This window comes from Heteronotia binoei, chromosome 5 (genome assembly GCF_032191835.1).
Source record: "Heteronotia binoei isolate CCM8104 ecotype False Entrance Well chromosome 5, APGP_CSIRO_Hbin_v1, whole genome shotgun sequence".
Classification (NCBI taxonomy): Eukaryota; Metazoa; Chordata; class Lepidosauria; order Squamata; family Gekkonidae; genus Heteronotia; species Heteronotia binoei.
Window position 1 is genome coordinate 145855290 of NC_083227.1, and position 23391 is coordinate 145878680.

The 23391-nt window shown below is 46.3% G+C and overlaps 1 protein-coding gene across 1 annotated transcript in view; it reads left to right on the forward strand.

Annotated features, from left to right (window-relative positions):
- The window catches only part of LOC132572065 (uncharacterized), a 61935-nt gene that overhangs the window by 18727 nt on the left and 19817 nt on the right, over positions 1 to 23391 (forward strand). The window contains exons 5-8 of the mRNA XM_060238852.1: positions 1425 to 1588; positions 2008 to 2123; positions 10596 to 10717; positions 18048 to 18278. Of these exons, the coding sequence (XP_060094835.1) occupies positions 1425 to 1588; positions 2008 to 2123; positions 10596 to 10717; positions 18048 to 18278 (633 nt within the window). The remainder of the gene's footprint in view (positions 1 to 1424; positions 1589 to 2007; positions 2124 to 10595; positions 10718 to 18047; positions 18279 to 23391) is intronic.

Consider the following 23391-nt stretch of genomic DNA (forward strand, 5'->3'; position numbering starts at 1 on the left):
CCTACATTGAACAGGTGGTGGCAGCATGCCCTAGTGGTGGGAAGAAGATAAGCTCCCTCCAGGAGTTTGCAACTCAAAAAGGAGTTGATGGGACCGGGTCTGAAGGCAGAATCGGGCCGGTTCCATCACCGTCTCCATAGGGGGTAATGGTAATGGTGCAAAAGAAAAAAGGAGGGATTCATGAATAACTCTGAATCCAAATGCCATGCCCATATTGAGATTTGGGAATATTAGAAAATATCAGTATTAGGAAATACCAATAAAGATTTTTTTTTTCTTTGCACACCCCTGCTCACCTCCTTGGTAAATCAGCTCACTAATCTCCCATGTTGGGAGAGCGCTGAAGGCACAATGATGAAAACATGATTGCACTTGCCTGCAATTGATGTTCTATGCAGGGACACATCCCTGCCTCCACCCCTGCTGTGAGTTCTTTTGGTGTTTTCTTGTTCTGTCTCCATCAGCAGCCTCAATAAAGTGAGGGAGGGAGGCAGTCTTCCACATGTGGGGGAGAAACATTTGGCAGGACACTATGCTGAATGATGGGAGAGTGTCTCATGCTGTCAGGATGTTGTAGAATATCCATGACTGACTTGCATGTTCAAAGTTCCCATGTGTACCTACACAGAACTCTTGATGAACATCAGTTACAGCTAAGTGCAGCCGTGTATTCTGCATTAGTACTTTGAGTATAAGTGGAAAAGGAACAGAATTTTTGGAGTTATCTGGGCCACTGAAAACAAGTATGCAGGGAGTCTTTAAAGTGGCTGTTTCAAATATTGTTTCAAATGTATTTTATTTATTTTATATAAAACGTCCTGACCTTGTTTTTAAATATGCACTGACCTGCATATTTAAATATGCTCTGACATCGATAGCCTAGGCTAGCCCTATTTTGTCTGATCTTGGAAGATAAGCAGGGTCAAGCCTGGATAGTATTTGGATGAGAGATCACCAAGGAAGTTCAGAGTCATGTTACAGAGGCAGGCAGTAGCAAACCACTTCTAAATGTCTCTTGGCTTGAAAACCCTACGAGATCACTGTAAATTGGGATCACAATTTATTTTATATTTTAATTATGTGATTATTTTTATTTTATTGCTACCCACCTTGGGTGTCCTGACTCGGGTCTGGAGAAAAGTGGGTTTATAAATGCTTTAAATAAATAAGATAGTTGCAAGCTCTCTGACACTGGAAAAAAAGTAGAATTAATATCATGAGGTGGCCCAGGTTAGCAGTGTTGAATGAGTAAAACATAAGTTGCTATGTGAAGTGATTTTCCAGCTATGGGCTTTGATTATGAATATACTACATTTTAAACTTCTTTACAAAGCAAACACAGCTTGTGATATTAGGTATGAAACAGTCCTTTTTCGGTTGAATGATTTGAGTCTGGTTCAGCAATGTGTGTGCTCGCATTTTAGGATTCTTGATTGCTGGGAGGTGTCCTCTTGAAAATGGTTGGATGTACTGGCGTGGAAGCTGTTACTATATCTACACCGAAAAAAAAATCTGGATAGATGCAAGAGATGTGTGCAGGCAACATAGGGGCACAGACCTTTTATGGATAACCAGTAAAGAAGAAAAGGTACAATATCATACCTGCATAGGATGTTCTTATTTATTTAAAAGATTTATTTCCCACTATGTCTCCTTAGACTCAAGACAGTCAACAATATAGTGGCTAGTTGCAAGACATAAAAATGTAAGTTTATTTTCAAGATAAAAACAAAGATGCAAGAAAAAACAAGGATTAAAATACGCACAGATTAAATGCACCCCACATAGATTAAAATGCAGTGTTCAGGTTAAAATCATATCAAAATCTGCTTTAGCAGTTTGTTTTCATGTATGCCTTTGGATTTGCCGTGCTGCATCTCTGATTAAAAATGGTAATCTTTAGCATTGGGAAGGGATGTTAAAATTGGTATGAAGTTATCTAACAACTGTCTTCTAGTTGCGAATCAATCTCTCATAGAATTTCTTCTTTATTTTTTAAAATTTTAGATGTGGATTCTTTCTCAATTGCCCAGTGGATTCTTCTGGACAGGTCTTAATGGGATTAGATACTGTACCCGCAGGCACTGGTCATACACTAATTTCTCATTTACACCTTCAGAATGGTAAATTGAATGAGTGTATATAACAGTTTAAAGGTTATTTTTGATACCTCCCTCAGCCAGTTGTCTGTTGTAATTATTTTACTGCTGTAATATTGCCTTTGCCAAAATCCCCTACTGTACATAGATTTTAAACATGTTTCCCCACTTTGAATAGGATTACTCTGCTATACACATTCAGACTTTTCAATGTGTGTAGCTGTTAACAGCTGTGGTCTTTTTTTTAAATAGAAAAGGTCTTTTTTACAATAATCAGAAAGTTACAGTAATTACAAAGATCACAAGTAGAATAAATTAAGCCCACTGCTTGCTTTGAAGAGTCATAATACACAATTAAGTCATTCTATATGGTGCATAGCATAAACCTATAATCCATCTACCTCTATTGACATTTATATCAACAATACTCAGATTATTAAACGTATTTTAGAATAGCAAAATAGGAGTCGATTGCACTTCAAAACGAACTTAGTTTTATTCAGAATGTAAGCTTTCGTGTGCATGCACATTTCTTCAGATGAGGAATGAGGTACAGTAAGCAGAGCCACATATAGCTGGTGGGGTTTGGAATGCAAAGTGGTACAAAGTTAAAATCCAATAGCAGAATAGTAATATTAACAATTCAAGAAAACCTTTGATCTAGGTTGCATTAGCGTGGGAAACATTAAAACAGTAACCTGTGACCTATTACTGTTTTATGGTTTCCCATGCTAATGCAACCCAGATCAAAGGTTTTCTGAATTTGTAAATTTTACTATTCTGCTATTGGATTTTAATTTTGTACCACTTCTCATGGATTACCCTCTCTTGGATTGCTGCCTTGACGTGGCGAGAGGGCTTCCGCGGTTCAGTGAGGCTGTGGGCTATGCCATGCAGGGCCACCCAAGATGGACAGGCCACAGCTGAGAACCCAGACAAAATGTGATCCACTGGAGAAGGAAATAGCAAACCACTCCAGTATCCTTTCCAAGAAAACCCCATGGACAGTAACAAAAGCCTAAAAGATATGATGCTGGAAGATGAGCCCCTCAGGTTAGAAGGTGCCCAATATGCTACTGGGGAAGAGTGGAGGGCAAGTCCAAGTAACTGCAGAAAGAGTGAAGCGCCTGGGCCAAGGCCGAAAGGACGCTCAGCTGTGGATGTGTCTGATGGTGAAAGAACAGTCCGATGCTGCAAAGAACAATACTGAATTGGAATGTGGAATGTAAGATCTATGAATCAAGGTAAGCTGGATGTAGTCAAACAAGAGATGGCAAGACTGAACATCGACATCTTGGGAATCAGTGAACTAAAATGTACGGGAATGGGTGAATTTAACTCAGAGGATCACTACATCTATTATTGTGGGCAAGAGTTCCGTAGAAGAAATGGTGTGGCCTTTATAGTTAAGAAGAGAGTGAGGAAGGCAGTAATGGGATACAGTCTCAAAAATGACAGAATGATCTCGGTCCATATCCAAGGCAAACCATTCAATATCACAGTAATCCAAGTCTATGCCCCAACCACTGATGCAGAAGAGGCTAAAGTGGACCAGTTCTATAAAGAACTACAACACCTTCTAGAATTAACACCAAAAAAAGATGTCCTCATCATAGGGGACTGGAATCCCAAAGTAGGAAGTCAAAAGGTAACCAGAACAACTGACAAGTTTGGCCTTGGAAAACAAAATGAAGCTGGGCATAATGAACACCCTCTTCCAAAAACCTAAAAGGCGACTCTACACATGGACATCACCTGATGGGCAACACAGAAATCAGATTGATTATATACTCTGCAGTCAAAGATGGAGAAGCTCTTTACAGTCAGCAAAAACAAGACCGGGAGCTGACTGCGGCTCAGATCATGAGCTACTCATTGCAAAATTCAGGCTTAAACTGAAGAAAACTGGGAAGCCATCAGGCCATTTAGGTTTGACCTTCACCACATCCCTTATGAATATACAGTGGAGATGAAGAATAGGTTTAAGGAACTAGAGTTGATAGAGTGCTGGAAGAACTATGGATGGAGGTTCATGACATTGTACAGAAGGCAGCAATCAGTACCATCCCCCAAAAAAGTAACACAAGAAAGCAAAATGGCTGTCTGATGAGGCTTTACAAATAGCTGAGGTAAGAAGGAAAGTGAAAGGCAAAGGTGAAAAGGAAAAATTCACCCAACTGAATGCAGATTTCTAGAGAACAGCAAGGAGAGATAAGGAGGCCTTCCTGAAGGAGCAATGCAAAGCAATAGAGGAAAATAACAGAATGGGAAGGACAAGAGATCTTTTCAAGAAAATTGGAGAAATGAAGGGTATGTTTCGTGCAAAGATGGCCATGGTGAAGGACAAAAATGGTAGGGACCTAACAGAAGCAGATGAGATTAGGAAGAGATGGCAAGAATACACAGAAGAATTATACAAGAAGGATCTCAATGTATTTGACAACCATGACAGTGAAACTGCTGACCTTGAGCCAGACATCCTGGAGTGTGAAGTCAAATGGGCCTTAGAAAGCATTACTAACAACAAAGTGAGCGGAGATAACGGTATCCCAGTTGAGCTATTCAAAGTCCTAAAAGATGATGCTGTTAAAGTTATGCACACATTATGTAAACAAATTTGGAAAACGCAGCAGTGGCCACGGAGAGCACAGCAGACTTGGCCGAATTGGCAAACTACCGACCGGTCTCTAATTTACCGTTTTTAGGTAAAATAATAGAGAGGGCAGTGGCGTCGCAGTTGCAGAGCTTTCTGGATGACGCTTCCATCCTAGACCCTTGCCAGTCCGGCTTTCGCCCAGGTTATGGGACGGAGACAGTACTGGTCGCCCTGATGGATGATCTCCAACGGCACCTGGATCGGGGCGGTGTGGCGGTGCTGATGTTGTTAGATCTGTCAGCTGCGTTTGACACGGTCGACCATCGGCTACTGACCCGCCGCCTCGCCGATATAGGGGTGAGGGGGTCTGCCTTACAATGGCTCTCCTCCTTCCTCGAGGATCGGGGACAAAGGGTGGCAATTGGTGGCGAGCGGTCCCGGAGGCGCACACTGGATTGTGGAGTGCCTCAGGGGGCAGTTCTCTCACCAATGTTATTCAATATCTATATGCGCCCTCTTGCCCAGATTGCCAGGGGATACGGACTTGGGTGCCATCAATATGCAGATGACACCCAACTCTACTTACTGATGGACGGACGGCCTGACTGCGTCCCTGAGAATTTAGACCGGGCCTTGCAGGATATGGCAACATGGTTGAGGGGGAGCGGGCTGAAATTGAATCCAGCGAAGACAGAAGTCCTTTGCCTGGGTTGGGGCGCCTGGGAAGGGGAAATACCTCTTCCAGTCTTCGACGGGGCGCCGTTGAAAGCGGCGCACCGGGTTAGGAGTCTGGGAGTTTTACTGGAGCCTTCATTATCAATGGAGGCTCAGATTGCAGCCACTGCCAAGTCAGCCTTTTTCCACCTAAGGCGGGCAAGGCAGTTGGCTCCCTTCCTAGAGCGCCAAGATCTGGCAACGGTACTTCACGCAACGGTCACCTCGAGGCTGGATTACTGTAATGCCCTCTACATGGGGCTGCCTCTGTACCGAACCCGGAAGCTGCAGCTGGTGCAGAACGCAGCGGCTGGACTGTTGCTGGGGCTCCCTAAATGGGAGCACATACAGCCTGGGCTGTGCGAGCTGCACTGGCTGCCAGTTATATACCGGGTTCGTTACAAAGTGCTGGTCATTACCTTTAAAGCCCTATATGGTCGAGGACCTGTCTACCTTAGGGACCGTCTCTCCCCATATGAACCCCAGAGAGCGCTGAGGTCAGCTGGAAAAAACTTGCTGACCACCCCCGGACCAAGAGAGGTGAAGCTGCAATGCACCCGCAATCGGGCCTTCTCCTCTGTAGCCCCGAGCCTATGGAACCAACTCCCAGAGGAAATGCGGGCCCTGCGGGACCTTGAACAATACCGCAGGGCCTGCAAGACCTTCCTCTTCAGACTGGCCTTCACTGAAGAAAGAAGCTGCTAAGGATAACCGCCACCACAAAAGAACGAATAGCAATAGCACTTTTATTAATTTAATTTAATTAATTGATTAATTTTAAACTCATTAGAATTTTTAAATGTTGGATGTAACTTTGTTTTTATATAATGCTGTTAGCCGCCCTGAGCCTGCTCCAGCGGGGAGTGCGGGATACAAATAAAATTATCTATCTATCTATCTATCTATCTATCTATCTATCTATCTATCTATCTATCTATCTATCTATCTATCTATCTATCTATCACGGGATTGGAAAAGGTCAGTTTATATTCCAATCCCAAAGAAGGGTAATGCAAAGGAATGTTCAAACTATCGCACCATTGCACTCATTTCACATGCCAGCAAGGTCATGTTAAAGATCCTACAAGCTAGGCTTCAGCAGTATGTAGATTGGGAACTACCAGAAGTTCAAGCTGGGTTTCAGAGAGGTAGAGGAACTAGAGATCAAATTGCCAACCTTCGCTGGATTATGGAGAAAGCACGGGAGTATCAGAAAAACGTCTATTTCTGTTTCATTGACTATGCTAAAGCCTTTGATTGTGAGGATCACAACGAACTGTGGCAAGTCCTTAAAGAGATGGGAGTACCAGACTACCTCACAAGTCTCCTGAGAAACCTGTATAAAGGTCAAGAAGCAACTATCAGAATGGGATATGGAACAACTGATTGGTTTAGAATAGGAAAAGGAGTTCAACAAGGATGTATATTGTCACCCTGCTTATTTAATGTATATGCAGAGTACATCATGCAGAATGTTGGCCTGGATGAAGCACAAGCCGGAATTAAGATTGCCGGGGGAAAACATCAACAACCTCAGATATGGAGATGACACCACTCTATTGGTAGAAAGTGAGGACCTAAAAAACTTCTTGTTGAGGGTGAAAAAGGAGAGCACAAAAGTAGGCTTGAAACTCAGTATCAAAAAAACTAAGATCATGGCATCCGACCCCATCACACTTTGGCAAATAGAAGGGGAAGACATTGAAGTCATGACAGACTTCACATTTCTGGGGTCCAAGATTACTGCAGATGGTGACTGTAGACATGAAATTAAAAGACGTTTGCTCCTTGGGAGGACAGCTATGGCGAACCTGGGCAGTATAACAAAAAGTAGAGGCATCACCCTGCCAACAAAAGTCTGCATAGTCAAAGCGATGGCATTCCCAGTAGTAATGTATGGCTGTGAGAGCTGGATCATAAGGAAGGCTGAGCGCAGAAGAACAGATGCTTTTGAGCTGTGGTGCTGGAGAAGAATCTTGAGAGTCCCTTGGACTGCAAGATCAAATCAGTCAGTCCTAAGGGAAATCAACCCAAACTGTTCCCTGGAAAGTCAAATGCTGAAGCTGAAGCTCAAATACTTTGGCCACCAAATGAGAGGGGACCACTCACTGGAGAAGATCCTGATGCTGGGAAAGACAGAAGGCAAAAGAAGGAGGGGACGGCAAAAGATGAGATGGCTGGACAGTGTTACTGATGTAACAAACACAAATTTGAGCAGGCTTTGGAGGATGGTGGAAGACGGGTGGGCCTGGCGTGACTTTGTCCATGGAGTTGTAAAGAGTCGAACTCGACTGTGCGACTGAACAACACTTTGCATTCCAAACCCCACCAGCTATATGTTGCTCTGCTTACTGTACCTCATTCCTCATCAGAAGTGTGCATGCACACAAAAGCTTAAGTTCTGAATAAAACTAAGTTGGTCTTAAAGGTGCAATTGACTCCTATTTTATTCTACTACTTCAGACCAACACAGCTGCCTACTTGTATTTTAGAATAGTTTCTTTAACCAGCTCTTTCAGCCTGAGTCTATTCCAGTACCATATAAATGAACCCCACAATTTGACAAACAGTTCCTGAGAGCCTTTCCCCCCTTTACAGTGTCTCCTATGTACTATTTTATTCATTAAGATTTCATAGGCCGTGGTCACACTCACCATTAAATCCATCCCTAACCCGTCGCTATTATAGCCCGCAGCTTTTTTACAACGAATTTTCTGATCAGACATCCCTCCATCCTTCAGTTCTAAGCAGCATTGTTCCCGTTGTTGGTTGATCGTGCTTGGCTTTTTTTTTTTTAAGGTGCCAGAAAAGGTGGGCGATCTGCCCCCCCCCATTTAAACATCTGGAAAGGAAGGGGAAGCCCAGGAGCTCTCTTTGCTGTCTCTCCGCCTGCCGGGAAGACAGCAAAGGTGGGTGATCTTCCTCCCCCCCCATTTAAACACCCAGAAAGGAAGGGGAAGCCCAGGAGCTCTCTTTGCTGTCTCTCTGCCTGGCGGGGAGACAGCAAAGGTGGGTGATCTTCTCCCCACCCCCCATTTAAACACCTGGAAAGGAAGGGGAAGCCCAGGAGCTCTCTTAGCTGTCTCTCCGCCTACCGGGGAGACAGCAAAGGTGGGTGATCTTCCTCCCCCCCCCCCATTTAAACACCCGGAAAGGAAGGGGAAGCCCAGGAGCTCTCTTTGCTTTCTCTCCACCTGGCAGGGAGACAGCAAAGGTGGGTCATCTTCCTCCCCTGGCAGGGAGACAGCAAAGGTGGGCGATCTGCCTCCCGCCCCGTTTAGGAAAGGTCCCCTGTGCAAGCACCGGTCGTTTTCGACTCTGGGGTAACGCTGCTTTCACAAAGTTTTCACGGCAGACCTTTTACAGGGTGGTTTGCCATTGCCTTCCCCCGTCATTACACTTCCCCCCCCAGCAAGCTCGGTGCATATTTTACCGACCTCGGAAGGTTGGAAGGCTGCGTCAACAATTGCTGGCGCAATGATATCATTTGGAGTGAGCTCTCGCAGGGAAGTGGATGTGCGCTTGCGACGAGTCGGCTACAACAGAGCTTTCAAACATAGAAAGTACATGCGGGAGTCGTCGGAAGCATTCTTATTCCGGATTTAATGTACAATCAAAAAAGTCCGCATCTCAGTCGTGGCAGTTCGGGACACGAACGAGCCAACGACCATTGCCAGATGCTGATGTTTGGACAACCGCATAAAATCCGACGTGCATCTGGCTTTCATCCATGCCCATCTCGTAAGTTTATGTGCGTCTTACCTCGGCCATACTATACTTTATGTTCCCACTGACCAAGACTTAGCAGATATGATTGTTTCCAACACTGCTTAAGCAGCTGCCTTGCTGCAGTTAATAAGTTCTTGGCTAAGTATTTCTGCCCTTCATGAAGGTTATTTGGTAGTATATTTTGTAGAACCACCTTAGGGTACTATTAATTTCTTTTAAGTATTTTTTTCCAATTTTTTTGCGCCAATGGGCACTGCAACCATATATGAAGAAAAGTCCCGGTCTCTCTGTTACCCTAACCCAGCACAATTGAGACTTTTCCTGCTGGCATCCTAACTATTCTATCAGATGTACGGTACCACCTATATGTAATCTTTTTTATGCCTGTATTAGTTGACATAACTATAGTCTCTAATAGCTCTTGCCAGTGATCCTCAGGGATAACGTCCTGTATGTGCGCACCTGCAGTGGGATTGGGAAAGAACTAAGGGGGAGGGGTTGCTTGTTTCGGGCCTTGGGGTTGAATTTATAACACTTTTAACATAAGGTATAAGTAGAGGGCATTTGCCCGCCAAAGCCAGTTTTTGCAAGAACTATCTTGAGCCTAATCTGCCAATAAAAGACTATTCTCTGAATGGTCTGGTGTTGATCTCTGAACTGTTGGGGACTAGTCACCCTGAGGCATTTTATTATCAGGAGAGGTTTTCTGGACTAGGCTGTCATGGCTGATCAACCAGTGGAATTGCAGAGAGGATTTCCTTGGGGCTCAGGCTTCAACAGTTTTTACCCTATTGTTTGCCTCTGTGTGTGTGTGTGTGTGTATGTGTGTGAGGTAGAGTTCCTCTCATCATAACATTGTATACAGGCTAGAATTAGCTAGAGACAGATTTTGGCCACCTAGTGCTTGGAGCCAGTTTGAGATGGCACATAAACACTGACTCTCAGACAACCCATTAGAAAGGGTGCCCACACTAACAGATAGGTCGTTTTCGCACTGACCTTACTCCGGAGTGACGTCCCTCTTCACCGCGCAGCGTCTGCGCGGATTTCACACTAATTGTTCCGCAGAACCCGGAAGAGCCGCAAAGTCCCGCGGCTTTTGCGTCGCAAATGTAAACTGTTTTTTGGCAGTTTACATTTGCGACGCAAAAGCCGCGGGACTTTGAGGCTCTTCCGGGTTCTGTGGAGCAATTAGTGCGAAATCCGCGCAGACGCTGCGCGGTGAAGAGGGACGTCACTCCGGAGTAAGGTCAGTGCGAAAACGACCATAGTCTTTAATAAGGTTCAGATCAGTTGTTAATAAATAACATCCCACTTGATCCTATTACTCTGTGTAATGTCTTTATTTAAGGTGGGAGGGAACGATGATCAATTCTAGCTCCTTTAATACTACTAAAAACTGTGGCTTTTGTAAGCCATTTTCTGGACTTACAACATTGTTGCCTTTTTAACTTGAGGTTGACAGAAGCATGGACAATATATAGGAGGTGCTGCATTCAGCTGAAAGCTCCCAGTGGTTCAATGCCAGCAACCAGCTGCTACTGGAAAACCCCATGGGTTTGCAAGAGAAGAGAAGAGGGTAATATAAATGAATACTGATCATTTATGTATGTAATACTACACTGATTGGGAACAGCGGCCACAATGGTATTTAAGTTAAGCATTCATCATAATGGAAAGTTGCCCCCAAAGTCTAATATGGTCACTTTTGATTTCAAAAGAGGGTTAGGGTTGCAAAAATGAAAGGACTAGACAGAAAGAAGTTAAAAGAGATCTGTTCAGAAAGCCTAACTAAAAAATAATAATAATAACTTAAGTCTGAGTAATGGCTTGATGATATTCACTGGACTTAATTCAGCCAGCTTGAGGTAAGTAAGAACATTTATTGAACAAGAGAAGAACTGAACGTAAACAGGCCACCCCACTCCTTATATTCATTTGGTCTGAGTTAAACACACCCCCTTATGGGGGCAGCAATCCACTCTATTGGTCTCACCAGGATCCTTCATTTGCATTTTCTGAGATAAATTCCTCATGTCCCAATTGACTGTTTCTAAAAGAACAGCATGTAGGCATTAGGGTCCTGGAGTGGAATGAAGTACGCTTCAAGGTATAAATTTTAGCACCAAAACTGTTGTTTTAAAATTGTATTAATAACCTTAAACTGTTTTAATTATTAATTGATAATAGATTGGGGTGGTGGGGGGTGGGCTCCCTCTGGGAATCCTACCCCCCCAGGGAAAGTGCATGCGCAATACATAGCCTCTCCTCTCCCGGTGTAGTGAACGCCGCGTGGTCACTGTCTGGCTATGCCTGGCAGATGGTCACTGCAATGGCCTCTCCTGCATTACTGCATCCGTAGCAACACCTTCTCGCTGGTCCCCCCCGTTTTCACAGAGTTTGCTACGTCATGGTGTGACCGAATTGTCCGGCGGTATAACGGGATGGGCAGGCTGGGCCCACCAACTTCGTCAGCCTAAGAGAAGGAAAACTCTAACATCAAACCCGGGCAGATAGAGCTCGTTAATGTAACACCTACCACCTGGAGGACTCACTGCCGGCGTCCCGGCTTACTGGGCCATGGCAGATGACCCCCAGGTGAAAGGGTGGAGCCAGTACCGCGCACACTGCGCTTCACCTAAAAAATTCCTCTGCGCAGGCCTGAAGGGCATATCCACACACACAACCCACAACGCATCAAGTCCTGCAGCGATAGGCAAGGGGCGAAACGGCAGGTGGAAGGTGCCACTGGAAGCCGCAGTCCCGATCCTGCATGTAGGCGGTTCAGGATATTGGTCGCCTGATGCTAACCCGGAGACGAAAGCATCTTTCGGCAGCACCCTGAACGACCAAGCAGCCTTATCTAGGGACAGCACTGCTTGCTCCACACGGAGAGGGGCCTAGAAAAGGTGGCCTAAACAAAGCTCGTCTCCCCCACCCCAGTTGGCTAGCCGCGGTCAACGGGCATCCTTACTTGCGGTCGAAAAATAACAACAAAGAAAAGGCATGCACCTGCCTCACAAAGTGTGCAAAGACTAAAGCTTGCGTGTTGGAACATCAGAACCATGCTTGACACAGTAGGCAGTGGTCGCCCTGAACGACGCTCTGCTCTAGTTGCCCACGAACTTCTCAGGTTGAATATCGACATAGCAGCTCTCAGTGAGGTCCGTTTCCCTGAGGAAGGTAGTCTTCAAGAACACGGTGCTGGCTATACCCTCTACTGGTCGGGTAAGTCAAAGGCTGAGAGCCGCCTTTCTGGCGTTGGCTTCATGGTCAGGAACTCCATTGCCTCCAAACTCGAAAACCTGCCAACAGGTCACTCAGATCGCATCATGTCCATGCGCCTCCCACTTCAAAACAAGCAGCATGCAACACTCTTCAGTGTGTATGCCCCAACCCTTCAAGCAGATCCTGCAGAAAAGAACAAGTTCTATGCTGATCTACGCAACCTCGTACGGAAGACCCCTACAGAGGACAAGGTGATCATCCTTGGCGACTTCAATGCCAGAGTAGGTAAAGACTCGGAAGCCTGGAAAGGAGTACTTGGCAAACACGGCATTGGCAACTGCAATGACAACGGGCGCCTCCTGCTAGAATTCTGCATGGAGCACCAGCTCACCATCACCAACACTATCTTCCAGCAGAAGAACAGTCTGAAGACAACCTGGATGCACCCACGGTCCAAGCATTGGCACCTTATCGACTACATTCTGGTGCGCCAGAGAGACCTTCAAGATGTCTTACACACCCGAGTAATGCCCAGCGCAGAATGTCATACGGATCATCATCTTGTACGCTGCAATCTCCGTCTTCACTTTAAACCCACACCCAGGAGAGGAGGTATCCCTCGGAGGAAGTTTCAGGTTGGCAGCCTCCAGTCAGCCGAAGTTAAAGCTGCCTTCCAGGCAAAACTCCAGTCAAGAATTGAGGACCTCAGTTGCCCCACAGACCCTTCTCCAGAAGCACTCTGGGAACACCTAAAAACTACCGTCCTGCAGATCTCTGAAGAAGTCCTCGGGTTCTCCACAAGGAAGAACAAGGACTGGTTTGATGAGAACAATCAAGAGATCCAAGAATTACTGGCAAAAAAGAGATCTGCCTACCAAGCACATCTTGCTCAGCCCTCCTGTCCTGGGAAAAAAGCAACCTTTCGCGCTGCATGTAGCAACCTCCAGCGCAAGCTTCGAGACATTCAGAACGAGTGGTGGACCAAGCTTGCAGAGAGAACCCAGCTGTGTGCAGACACTGGTGATTTAAGAGGGTTCTACGAAGCCCTGAAGGCAGTATATGGTCCATCATATCAGGCTCAGAGTCCCTTGCATAGTGCAGACGGCCAAGTGCTCCTCACAGACAAGGCATCCATACTGAACCGGTGGTCGGAGTATTTTCAGGTTCTCTTCAGTGCCAACCGTGTAGTTCAAGATTCAGCAATCCACCTCACCCCACTTCAACCGGTGAAAACAGAGTTGGATGAGATCCCCACCCTAGAAGAGACTGTTAAAGCCATCAAGCAACTGAAAAGTGGCAAGGCAGCAGGAGTTGATGGAATTCCACCAGAGATCTGGAAGCATGGGGGCACAGTACTACATAGCTCACTTCACAAAGTACTTGTCACCTGCTGGGAACAAGGCAAATTACCACAGGACTTTCGCGATGCAATCATCATCACCCTATACAAGAACAAAGGGGAAAAGTCAGACTGCTCCAACTACCGGGGGATAACCCTGCTCTCCATCGCAGGCAAAATCCTTGCCAGAATACTCCTGAACAGACTGGTGCCCACCATTGCAGAAGAACTCCTCCCAGAGAGCCAGTGCGGCTTCAGAGCTAACAGGAGCACCACCGACATGGTATTTGTTCTCAGGCAGCTCCAAGAGAAATGCAGGGAACAGAACAAGGCTCTATATGTGACTTTTGTCGACCTTACCAAAGCTTTCGATACCGTTAGCAGGAAAGGCCTGTGGCAAATCTTGGAACGTTTAGGATGTCCCCCAAGGTTCCTCAGCATGATCATCCAGCTACACGAAGACCAGCGAGGCCAATTCAGACACTGCAACGACCTCTCGGAGCCCTTCCCAATAGGCACAGGTGTAAAGCAAGGCTGCGTTCTCGCGCCAACTCTCTTTACGATCTTCTTTAGCATGATGCTTCAAAGAGCCGCAGTAGATCTAGATGATGACGATGGTGTCTACATCCGCTATCGCACCGATGGCAGCCTGTTCAACCTGAGGTGACTAAAGGCCCACTCCAAGACCATGGCAAAACTCATCCGAGAGCTACTGTTTGCTGATGATGCTGCACTCGTCTCCCACTCGGTATCAGCTCTGCAGCATATGACGTCCTGCTTTGCAGAGGCTGCCAAGCTATTCGGCCTAGAAGTTAGTCTGAAGAAGACAGAAGTTCTCCACCAGCCTGCACCCCAGGAAGATTATCACCCTCCCTGCATCACTGTGGGTGAATCAGTTCTGAAGACAGTCCAGCAGTTCAGCTACCTGGGGTGCATCATCTCCTCAGATGCCAAGATCGACAAGGAGATTGACAACAGGCTGGCAAAGGCAAACCGTGCATTTGGCCGACTGCACAAAAGAGTGTGGAGCAACAAGCATCTGAAAAAAGGCACAAAGATCAATGTTTACAAAGCGGTTGTGATGACAACCCTCATCTACGGCTCCGAATCGTGGGTTTTATACCGTCATCACCCGCGACTCCTTGAGCGCTTTCATCAGCGCTGCCTTCGCACCATCCTCAACATCCACTGGAGTGACTTTGTGACCAACACTGAAGTCCTCAAGCGGGCAGAGGTTACCAGCATCGAGGCACTGCTGTTGAAGACGCAGCTGCGCTGGGCAGGGCATATTTCTAGGATGGAAAACCACCGCCTTCCCAAGATTGCCCTGTATGGCGAACTCTCCACCGGCCATCGAAATAGAGGGGCACCAAAGAAGAGGTACAAGGACTCCTTGAAGAAATCCCTTAGCACCTGTCACATCAACCATCACCAGTGGTCTGACCTAGCCTCAGATCGCAAAGCATGGAGGCACACCATCCACCAGGCTGTCTCTTCCTTTGAGAACGCACGCATAGCTGGTCTTGAGGACAAAAGGAGATTGAGGAAGAATCGCACTGCTACAGGACCAACCCTAAATCAGACTTTTCCCTGCAGCCGCTGTGGCCGGACCTGCCTGTCCCACATTGGTCTTGTCAGCCACCAGCGAGCCTGCAGCAAACATGGACTATTGCACCCTTCTTAAATCTTCGTTCGCGAAGCCAAGCCGAGAGAGAGAGAGAGAGAGAGAGATAATAGATTATTGTAACTGTTTTATTATCTTATTGTTGACGTTGAAATGTTGTTAGCCGCCCTGAGCCTGCTTTGGCGGGGAGGGCGGGTTGTAAATACGAAAAATAAATAAGGTGACCTAACAGACATGACAAAGCAGCAGTCAAAACAACCAATATACAACATAATTGCTGGAGAAGTCTGTATCTGAAGACAGCTTTGAGGTCTCAGGTTATAGTCCAGCAAACCATATTCAGCTGCTCATGGCCAAGGCCAGCCCTAGGCTATCTGGTACCCTAGGCAAAACTAAATTCTGACTTAAAGGTCTTAAAGGTGCCACTGGACTTAAAGGTGCCACTGGATTGGTTGAACATTGCACACCTATCATTTGTTTTTTTTGAGGATGTATTAAACAGATGACTACTGGTTCAAACAGGTTTTAATTAGATTATATGGCATTAAAAATCGAAGGGTTTATAAAAACCGGGGGTGGAATTCTGACAGGAGCTCCTTTGCATATTAGGCCACACACCCCTGATGTAGCCAATCCTCCAAGAGCTTACAAAAAAAGACCCTTATAAGCGCTTGGAGGATTGGCTACACCAGGTGCGTGGCCTAATATGCAAAGGAGCTCTGTGTGCAAGGTGGGTCGGTTGCGGGGATAGGTGATCCGTCATCACCTTGATCAGGTTCTCATAAGTGGCGGCTGCGAGGGTGATCAGTGCAATGAGTCGCTTCATCAGCTGGATGGTCTCCACCTTGCGCAACTCAGGAGGAGTGCCTTCTTTTCCGCCACTCTCTCCATCTTGTGTAGCTCGATGTAGTAGCTGAGCCAGTCCACCCATGATTCCCACAGGTCAGGTCAAGTGGAGTTCCAGGAGAGATTGTCCTGGAGCCACAGCCATGACCTCAACGACATGCGTTGCGTTGCACAGAGGGAACCATTGAGCTCGGTGCGTGGAGCTTGCGGTGTGGCTGGGCAGAGGGCTGGCTGCTCAACAGGATCCCATCCTCGTCACCAGTCTAATGTACTGGGTTCGGGCACGAGGAACAGTCAACATACTTTATTAGCTGGTACATCACAAAGACAACATGGCGGGGCCAGGGCCCCGATTATATACATTACCTGGAACAACCTCCTTCCTGGTCAGGTCCAATCCTGACCAGTTAAACTTCCCATTACAGATCTTGATAGGCAGATTGCATTTGTCCCTTACGTCAGGTGACCCACGGTCTCCCGCTGGCCACCTCAGCGCAGGTGGTCACACTGTGTTGTAAATTCAGGGACCGAAATGCGAGATACTACATGCATTATTCTGAGTTCTGTGCAGGAAAAGAACTTCATTAGATCTTCATTATGTTGGGGAACCACTCCTCTTTTTTTTAATTACAAAATTATTTTCTGGGGAGTCTCTCAAGTCTGTAAAAGCCTCTGTGTTATCTCTGGGTGGCCCCATAGGCAAGAAAAAAAATCAGGCGAGCCCTTGTGCATGGGGGTTTTTTTAATCATGCTTTCTTGAGCTTTTCCCATAGTGTCTGTCACATTCTCCTTTTGCTCTAGCTAGCAAGCAAGGGAGCTTTGACTCTTTGAAAAGTTATACCTTGAAAATCTTGTTGGTCTCAAATCTAACTGTTCTACTGCAGACCAACTCAGCTACCCTTTGTAACTATGTTTTCTTCTAGGACTCATCTGTTCTTGGAATGACATTTCCTAAATGTTTTGAAAGATTGGGTCCAGTTGTTACATAAATGCCTTAGGGAAACTCTTCTAAATTTCCTTTAATTTTGTACAGATACTTCACCTGAACAGGAATCACCAAATTCAACCCAAACATAAAGCAAAATTTGGTGGCAATCTCACATCGTTAAAGGATTATTTATAAAATTGACTTGATTGTGAAGAAGGTCAAAAGATGAATGAAATTCCCTCCACTCCCTACAGTGAATGAGAAAGGAAAACTGAAATATTTACTTTTTATTCCATTAAGTGAGGAAGAAAGTTTGGCCCATTCTGCATCATGATGGCTTGCTGTCATAGAAGAAGAAATAGTGGTGTATCTGTTTCTGAATATGTCCCTCTTTTATATACATCCCTTCACCAACTTTTCCATTACTTCAAGTAGTGTGCTCCAGAAAATTACTTGACTCTCTACCTAGCTTGAAGGGAATAGGGAGCAGACTAGGAGTGCAAAATGGTGAGGGAAAGGACCCTCCCCCACATAGGGAAGCCCAGGCTGAGTAAATTGTGTATTGGCTACCTTGTCTACTTGGCTGAGTCATATAGTGATGCAGCAGCCAAATCGGGCACTATTTGTGCAAGTAGTTTGGTGGTGGCTCATGCTTGGACACCCTGCCTCCTTATCAGTTGGTGGCGCTCAGAAGAGGTAGCCTCATCAGGCTGTTGGCCCACTGGGATACGTTCTGGTGGTCATAATGGCCAATCTACCCCAAAGGGAGAAGTAACCACCATAAGCCACACTATGAAATATAGTAGAAATTCACAGTAAATCTATTTTTTTCCCCTGGGCTTATAATTCAGTTTGCATTACAGACATTTTAAAACAAATCCAAATTAAGACCGGCTTGTAAACTATATAATTAACTGCCTAAACCAACGGTGTTCATTTTCTAGATACTATGGATTTCCGCAAGTTTGATGGGTATTATCTTGTTAGTGTTGGAGATGCTAATACAGCAGAAAACCACTCATCTTTAAATGACGCTCTTCAGCTTTGTAGATTCCAAAGAACACTTTGCAGTGCAGTTCAAAGGATAAAAAATGTCTATACAACTTTTATGGCAAAGCGACTGGTACTTGTCAGTGGATCCTCTGCAACTGGATATACAGCATATTTGAAAAGCGGTATGTATGCCAGAGAACACATAATTATGACAATGAAAGGATGAGTTATCCCATCATGCACTTGAATAAATCTTTTTGTATTAATAAATTATTCATATTTGCTGCCTGAAGCAGGACTTGAGGTTACTTCATGATTTGGCAGCTTTGCTAATAAAAGGTAAGACAATCCTGAATTAACCTAGTAGTTAATCTGATTTTGTTTCCAACAGTGGCTAGCAAAGCGCTTCAGGAAAGGATAAACTAATTCTACTGCTCAGGGCTTTTTTGGCAGGGAAAAGTCCAGCAGGAACTCATTTGCATGTTAGGCCACACCCCCTGATGCCACCATTGTTTCACATAGGGCTTTGTTGCAGAAAAGGCCCAGCAGGGACTCATTTGCATATTAGGCCACACCCCCTGATGCTTAGGCAGCCGGATCTGTGCATTCCTGCTCAAAAAAGCCCTGCTTCTGCTGATGGTGCTTTCTTCTGTTACGGGAAGCATTCTGCTTACATGGCAGGCACTTCCAAGGGACTGGTGGAGGGTTGCTTTCACTGAGGAGAAATGGTGCTGATTGCACAGTAAATTCTTGGGAGTGTCCTGATTGTTTTCAGAGGTAGCAATATGAAAATATTATTTTTAAAGTCTTCATAAATGACAGGCGAGCATAATTCAAACGATCAGATCACGTTCCTTGAACAATCGAAAGAGATTCTACATCCATTATTTGCTAATGGTCTTCAATCATAGGACAGAAATCCTCAGGATGATTCAGCTCCATTGGAGCTGAAGCTTCTTTATACCTGTCATGACCTCTTCTGCTCGGTTCAATGACTCTGAGTTCTCAGGAGAAGTGACCAAGAAAGACCAGAGAGGGTCCAGCACTGCAGAGGTTCTGGCAGAGACAGAAGCCCTCCTACCAGAGGTTGCCACCAACTTCTGAAATAAACACCAGGCCTCCTGAGGAGACCTGATTGGGCCAACCAGGGCTTTTTTTGTAGCAGGAACTCCTTTGTACAGCCAGGATTTGAAGAATTGGGGGGCACTGATTTTTTTCAGGGGGCACATAGTGGCCCCAGCCTCCATGGCCTTCTCTCTTACCACCACTGAGGAGGAAAGCTGCCAGCTCACTGCCATACAGCCTCCCCCCTCCCCACAGCTGCCCCAAGGTGATCCCTTTTCACCCCTCTTCCAGCAGCTCTGGTGGGGAGCCACTCAGAGGTTTAGATACATGCTGCACGGTCTCCTGCCCTTACCTGTAGCTTGATCCAGCTAGGCAAGCCCGGCGGGACAAGGGGGGGCAGGTGGAAGGCGCCACCAAGTTGCAACTGACTTCTGGGGCTACAAGACCTCCAATTCGGATTTCTTCCTGTCGGAGGGCGAGCTGAGGCTGCCCAAGTGCAGCTCCCACCCTCGCTTGGGTAGCCAGCGAGACCAGGCCAGAAAACCCCTGAAGATGAACATCACCTCTCCACTGATCCCCAGCCCCGGACTGCAGCCGGGACCTCCACTTGTGTGTGCCAGCTTACCCTACCCTGCCCTGTCTGCAATGGAGACATCCGCCCCCTACCCCCGCCACCCCACCTGAAGGCCAGAACGGCCTCTTCTTGCAGGCGCCCTCTAGCCCAATGTCAGCCCAACGTGGAGCTTAACTTTCAGTCCTGGGCACTGAAAGTGCTCCGTTGTTTCTGCTTGCTGGGGGTCAGAGATTTCTTCTAGCCCCTAAGCAAGCAGAAGCAACAGGGAGCTTAACTTTCAGTCCTAGGGAATGAAAGTGCCCCCTTGTTTCTGCTTGCTGAGGGGTCAGAGATTTCTTCCGGCCCCTAAGCAAGCAGAAGCAAGGTGGAGCTTAACTTTCAGTCCTGGGCTCCGAAAGTGCCCTGTTGTTTCTGCTTGCTGAGGGGTCAGAGAATTCTTCCAGCCCCTAAGCAAGCAGAAGCAAGGTGGAGCTTAACTTTTAGTCCTGGGTGCTGAAAGTGTCCTGCTGTTTCTGCTTGCTGAGGGGTCAGAGATTTCTTCCGGCCCCTAAGCAAGCATAAGCAAGGTGGAGCTTAACTTTCAGTCCTGGGCTCCGAAAGTGCCCCGCTGTTTCTGCTTGCTGAGGGGTCAGAGAATTCTTCCGGCCCCTAAGCAAGCATAAGCAACTGTGTATGATCACATCCCCTAAGCAAGCAGAAGTGTATGACAATGGCAGAATGGAGAAGGATGCAGCCGAGGTACTGGAAGCTGGTTAGGCGCCCCAAGTCAGGGGGCTGTGCCCCCACAGGCCCCCTCGTAGCTACGGACCTGCCTTTGTATATTAGGCCACACACTGCTGATATAGCCAATCCTCCAAAAGTTTACAGAGCTCTTAGTACAGGGCCTACTGTAAGCTCCAGGAGGATTGGCTACATCAGGACAGTGTGGCCTAATATGCAAATTAGTTCCTGATACAAATAAAGCCCTGGGGCCAACCCACAGAGTGCAGGACAATACTAAAGCCAACCTTGATCCACCTTGTTTAGCCTCAGTTCCAACTGGCAGCAGATTTTTAGTGTAAAAAAAAAAGAAAATTTAAAAAAAATGTAAAGCAGAATGGCAACAGCTTTCCCCTATTTGTCTCTCAGGAACTGATATATGGAAGCACATTGCCTTGGTCTTAGAGATTTCAGTTAGCTACTATAGGCTTTTTTAGAACAAGGATCGGCAACCTTTTATAATTAAACTGGCAATCTTCATCGAAATTCAGAGTAAGAGAAAAAGAGCTACTGAACAAAAATGTCCAATGTCCACAGTCCGGCTCACCTCAGGCTCACTGCCGAGTCCCCCTTCGAGACTGAGATCTATCACCAGATTGTGAAGCACATTCTCGGGTCCAGTGACAAGCAGACAGAGCAGCCCTGAAAACCGACCCCAAGTAGGCAGAGGCATCGACTGAGCTGCCTCTAGCAGATCAGCTCTGCCAGCGGGGCCTCCCAGCTAGCGAGGAAAGTTCAGGATCGATCAGGGCAGGAAAGTGCTGCAGTGAGCCAAATGAAACCGGCTCCCATCTATTGACCCCAGCTCAGTCTGGAGTGACCAGGGTGACCAAGAGGGCATCTGAAGAAGACAAGTTGTGCCTCTGAAAGTTAACGTACACAGGTGGTAGAATTGGTGTGGGGGAGGGGGCACTAGAGAAGAGGGAATAAAAGACAGGAGGGTAAGGAGTCGAGGAGTAACTCAGGCATGGGACATGGGAAAGACAGCTGAGAGAGACAGAAAATATATTTGCATAACTGACAATATACAAATTGGCATTAGTGCTATGCTGTTTGTTTGTTTGTTTTTTAACCAGTATTTTTCAGTTTGGGTCTATTGGGACAGGGGCGAGGGGAATGAGATTTCAAAAAAAATTCCCAGATCTCAATACTAGAACAGTATTCAGATCCAGGATTTTTCAAAAATATCATTTTTTTTTTGGTGGGGGAGGGGGGTCCAATAGACCCAAGAAGAAGAATACCCATTTTTTTAAAAACCTGTCCTGATCCTTGAGATGGCATGGTTTTTCTTGCATCCCAGTTTAAACTGGGCTGCCAGAGAAGCCACTCCAGGATCTGATGTGCCACAGGAAGCATGCAGATTCTGCCTGGCCAGGCTGAAACTGGACTGCAGGAGAAACCTGCTCAAAATCCAGCTGGCAGGGAGCAATTTGCTTCCCACAGGCACAGCTGATACTGTCTGGCTTGCTTCCCCTGAAGCCCCATTTAAACTGGGATGCACAAGAAGCCAGCCCCAAGCCCGCGGGAATAGTCTGTCCCCCACTGTCACAGCTGATCCTTGGACTGTCTTCTGTTCTCTTTAAACTTTAAAGCAGGGGTGTCAAACATGCAGCCCATGGGCTATATCCAGCTCATGCAGGGCTCAAATCTGTCCCCTGAGAAACCTCTGCTTCCTCTCCAGGGCTGCAACTGCACTGTACATTGCTTTTCCCCAGCTCCTTCTTTGCTTCCTGTTTCTTGCCTGTTGCTTCTCTTCCCTTCTCTTTCCATCTCCCTCTCTCAAACACACAAACACACACAGGACATGGAGGAAATTATTTTGACTTATTCTGAAAAGTTTTTAAATGGGTTTCTCTATTGCTATCTGGATTAATTTTCTTTCAGAAGAACTCTGATTAGGAATTAGAACATTTGGATTGATCCTTTTGTCTTGGAGAGTAGAGTGATTTCAGATGACAACAGCACACATTAGCAATGGGATAGGCAGGGCCAGCCCTGCCTCTAGGCAAGAAAGGTGCCTGCCTAGGGTGCCAGCCTCTGGGGGGTCTCCAAATTGAATGCCCCCAACGTGACTTGGGCTTCCACCATCTAAGTGTGGGGTGGCCGGGTCTTGGCTAGAAATGCAGGCGGAAGATCTCCCCGCCTGCACCTATTGGGACTGTCACAGAGCCGTGGGATGTGGAGGCTTTCCTCAAATTGGTTATTGCGGGGGGGGGGGGGGGGGGCAGGGATCAGAATTTTGCCTTGCCAGATACTCTAGGGCCAGGTCTGGAGACAAGAAAACTAGGTCTCAATTCAGTTCGAGAGAATGCATTTTCTTGAGCTTCATTATCAAATGCAATTCAGTAGTCTCTCTTTCTGATCTCACTTTGAAATTCCTTTGAAAGAGCACCGCTACTCTTAGGTTAGCAACTGAATGTTGTGGTTTCTAGTGTCAGACTTATGTCCATTTATTCTTTGCATCCTCCTGGACTGCATCCTCCTGGATGGAATTGAGACCTAGGTTTCCTGTCTCATTACCAATATTGGTATCTCCGTGCCTACTATCCCTCTGCTTATCACACCTAATCCAATCTAGCCTGCTATTGTCATTCACTTGCTATTTCCCATTTGACATCTGAAATCACCTTTATAAAGTTTATATTTCTGGTACCTTGTGTTATATTTTATAGCACACATAACCCAGCCCAACAAAGTGACACTTATGTCAGTTCCAGCCCTTGTAGCGAATGTGTTCGACACCCCTGCTTTAAAGGGACTGTAGCAGAAGGCTGACAAACAGCTGAGAGGCAGGAGTGGCTTGCTGTTTTCAGGTCTACCCAGTAATTCCCAGATATATCCAGGATTTGTTCACTCCGCCCCCCCCCCCATTTTCCCAAGAAAACCTGGATACATTA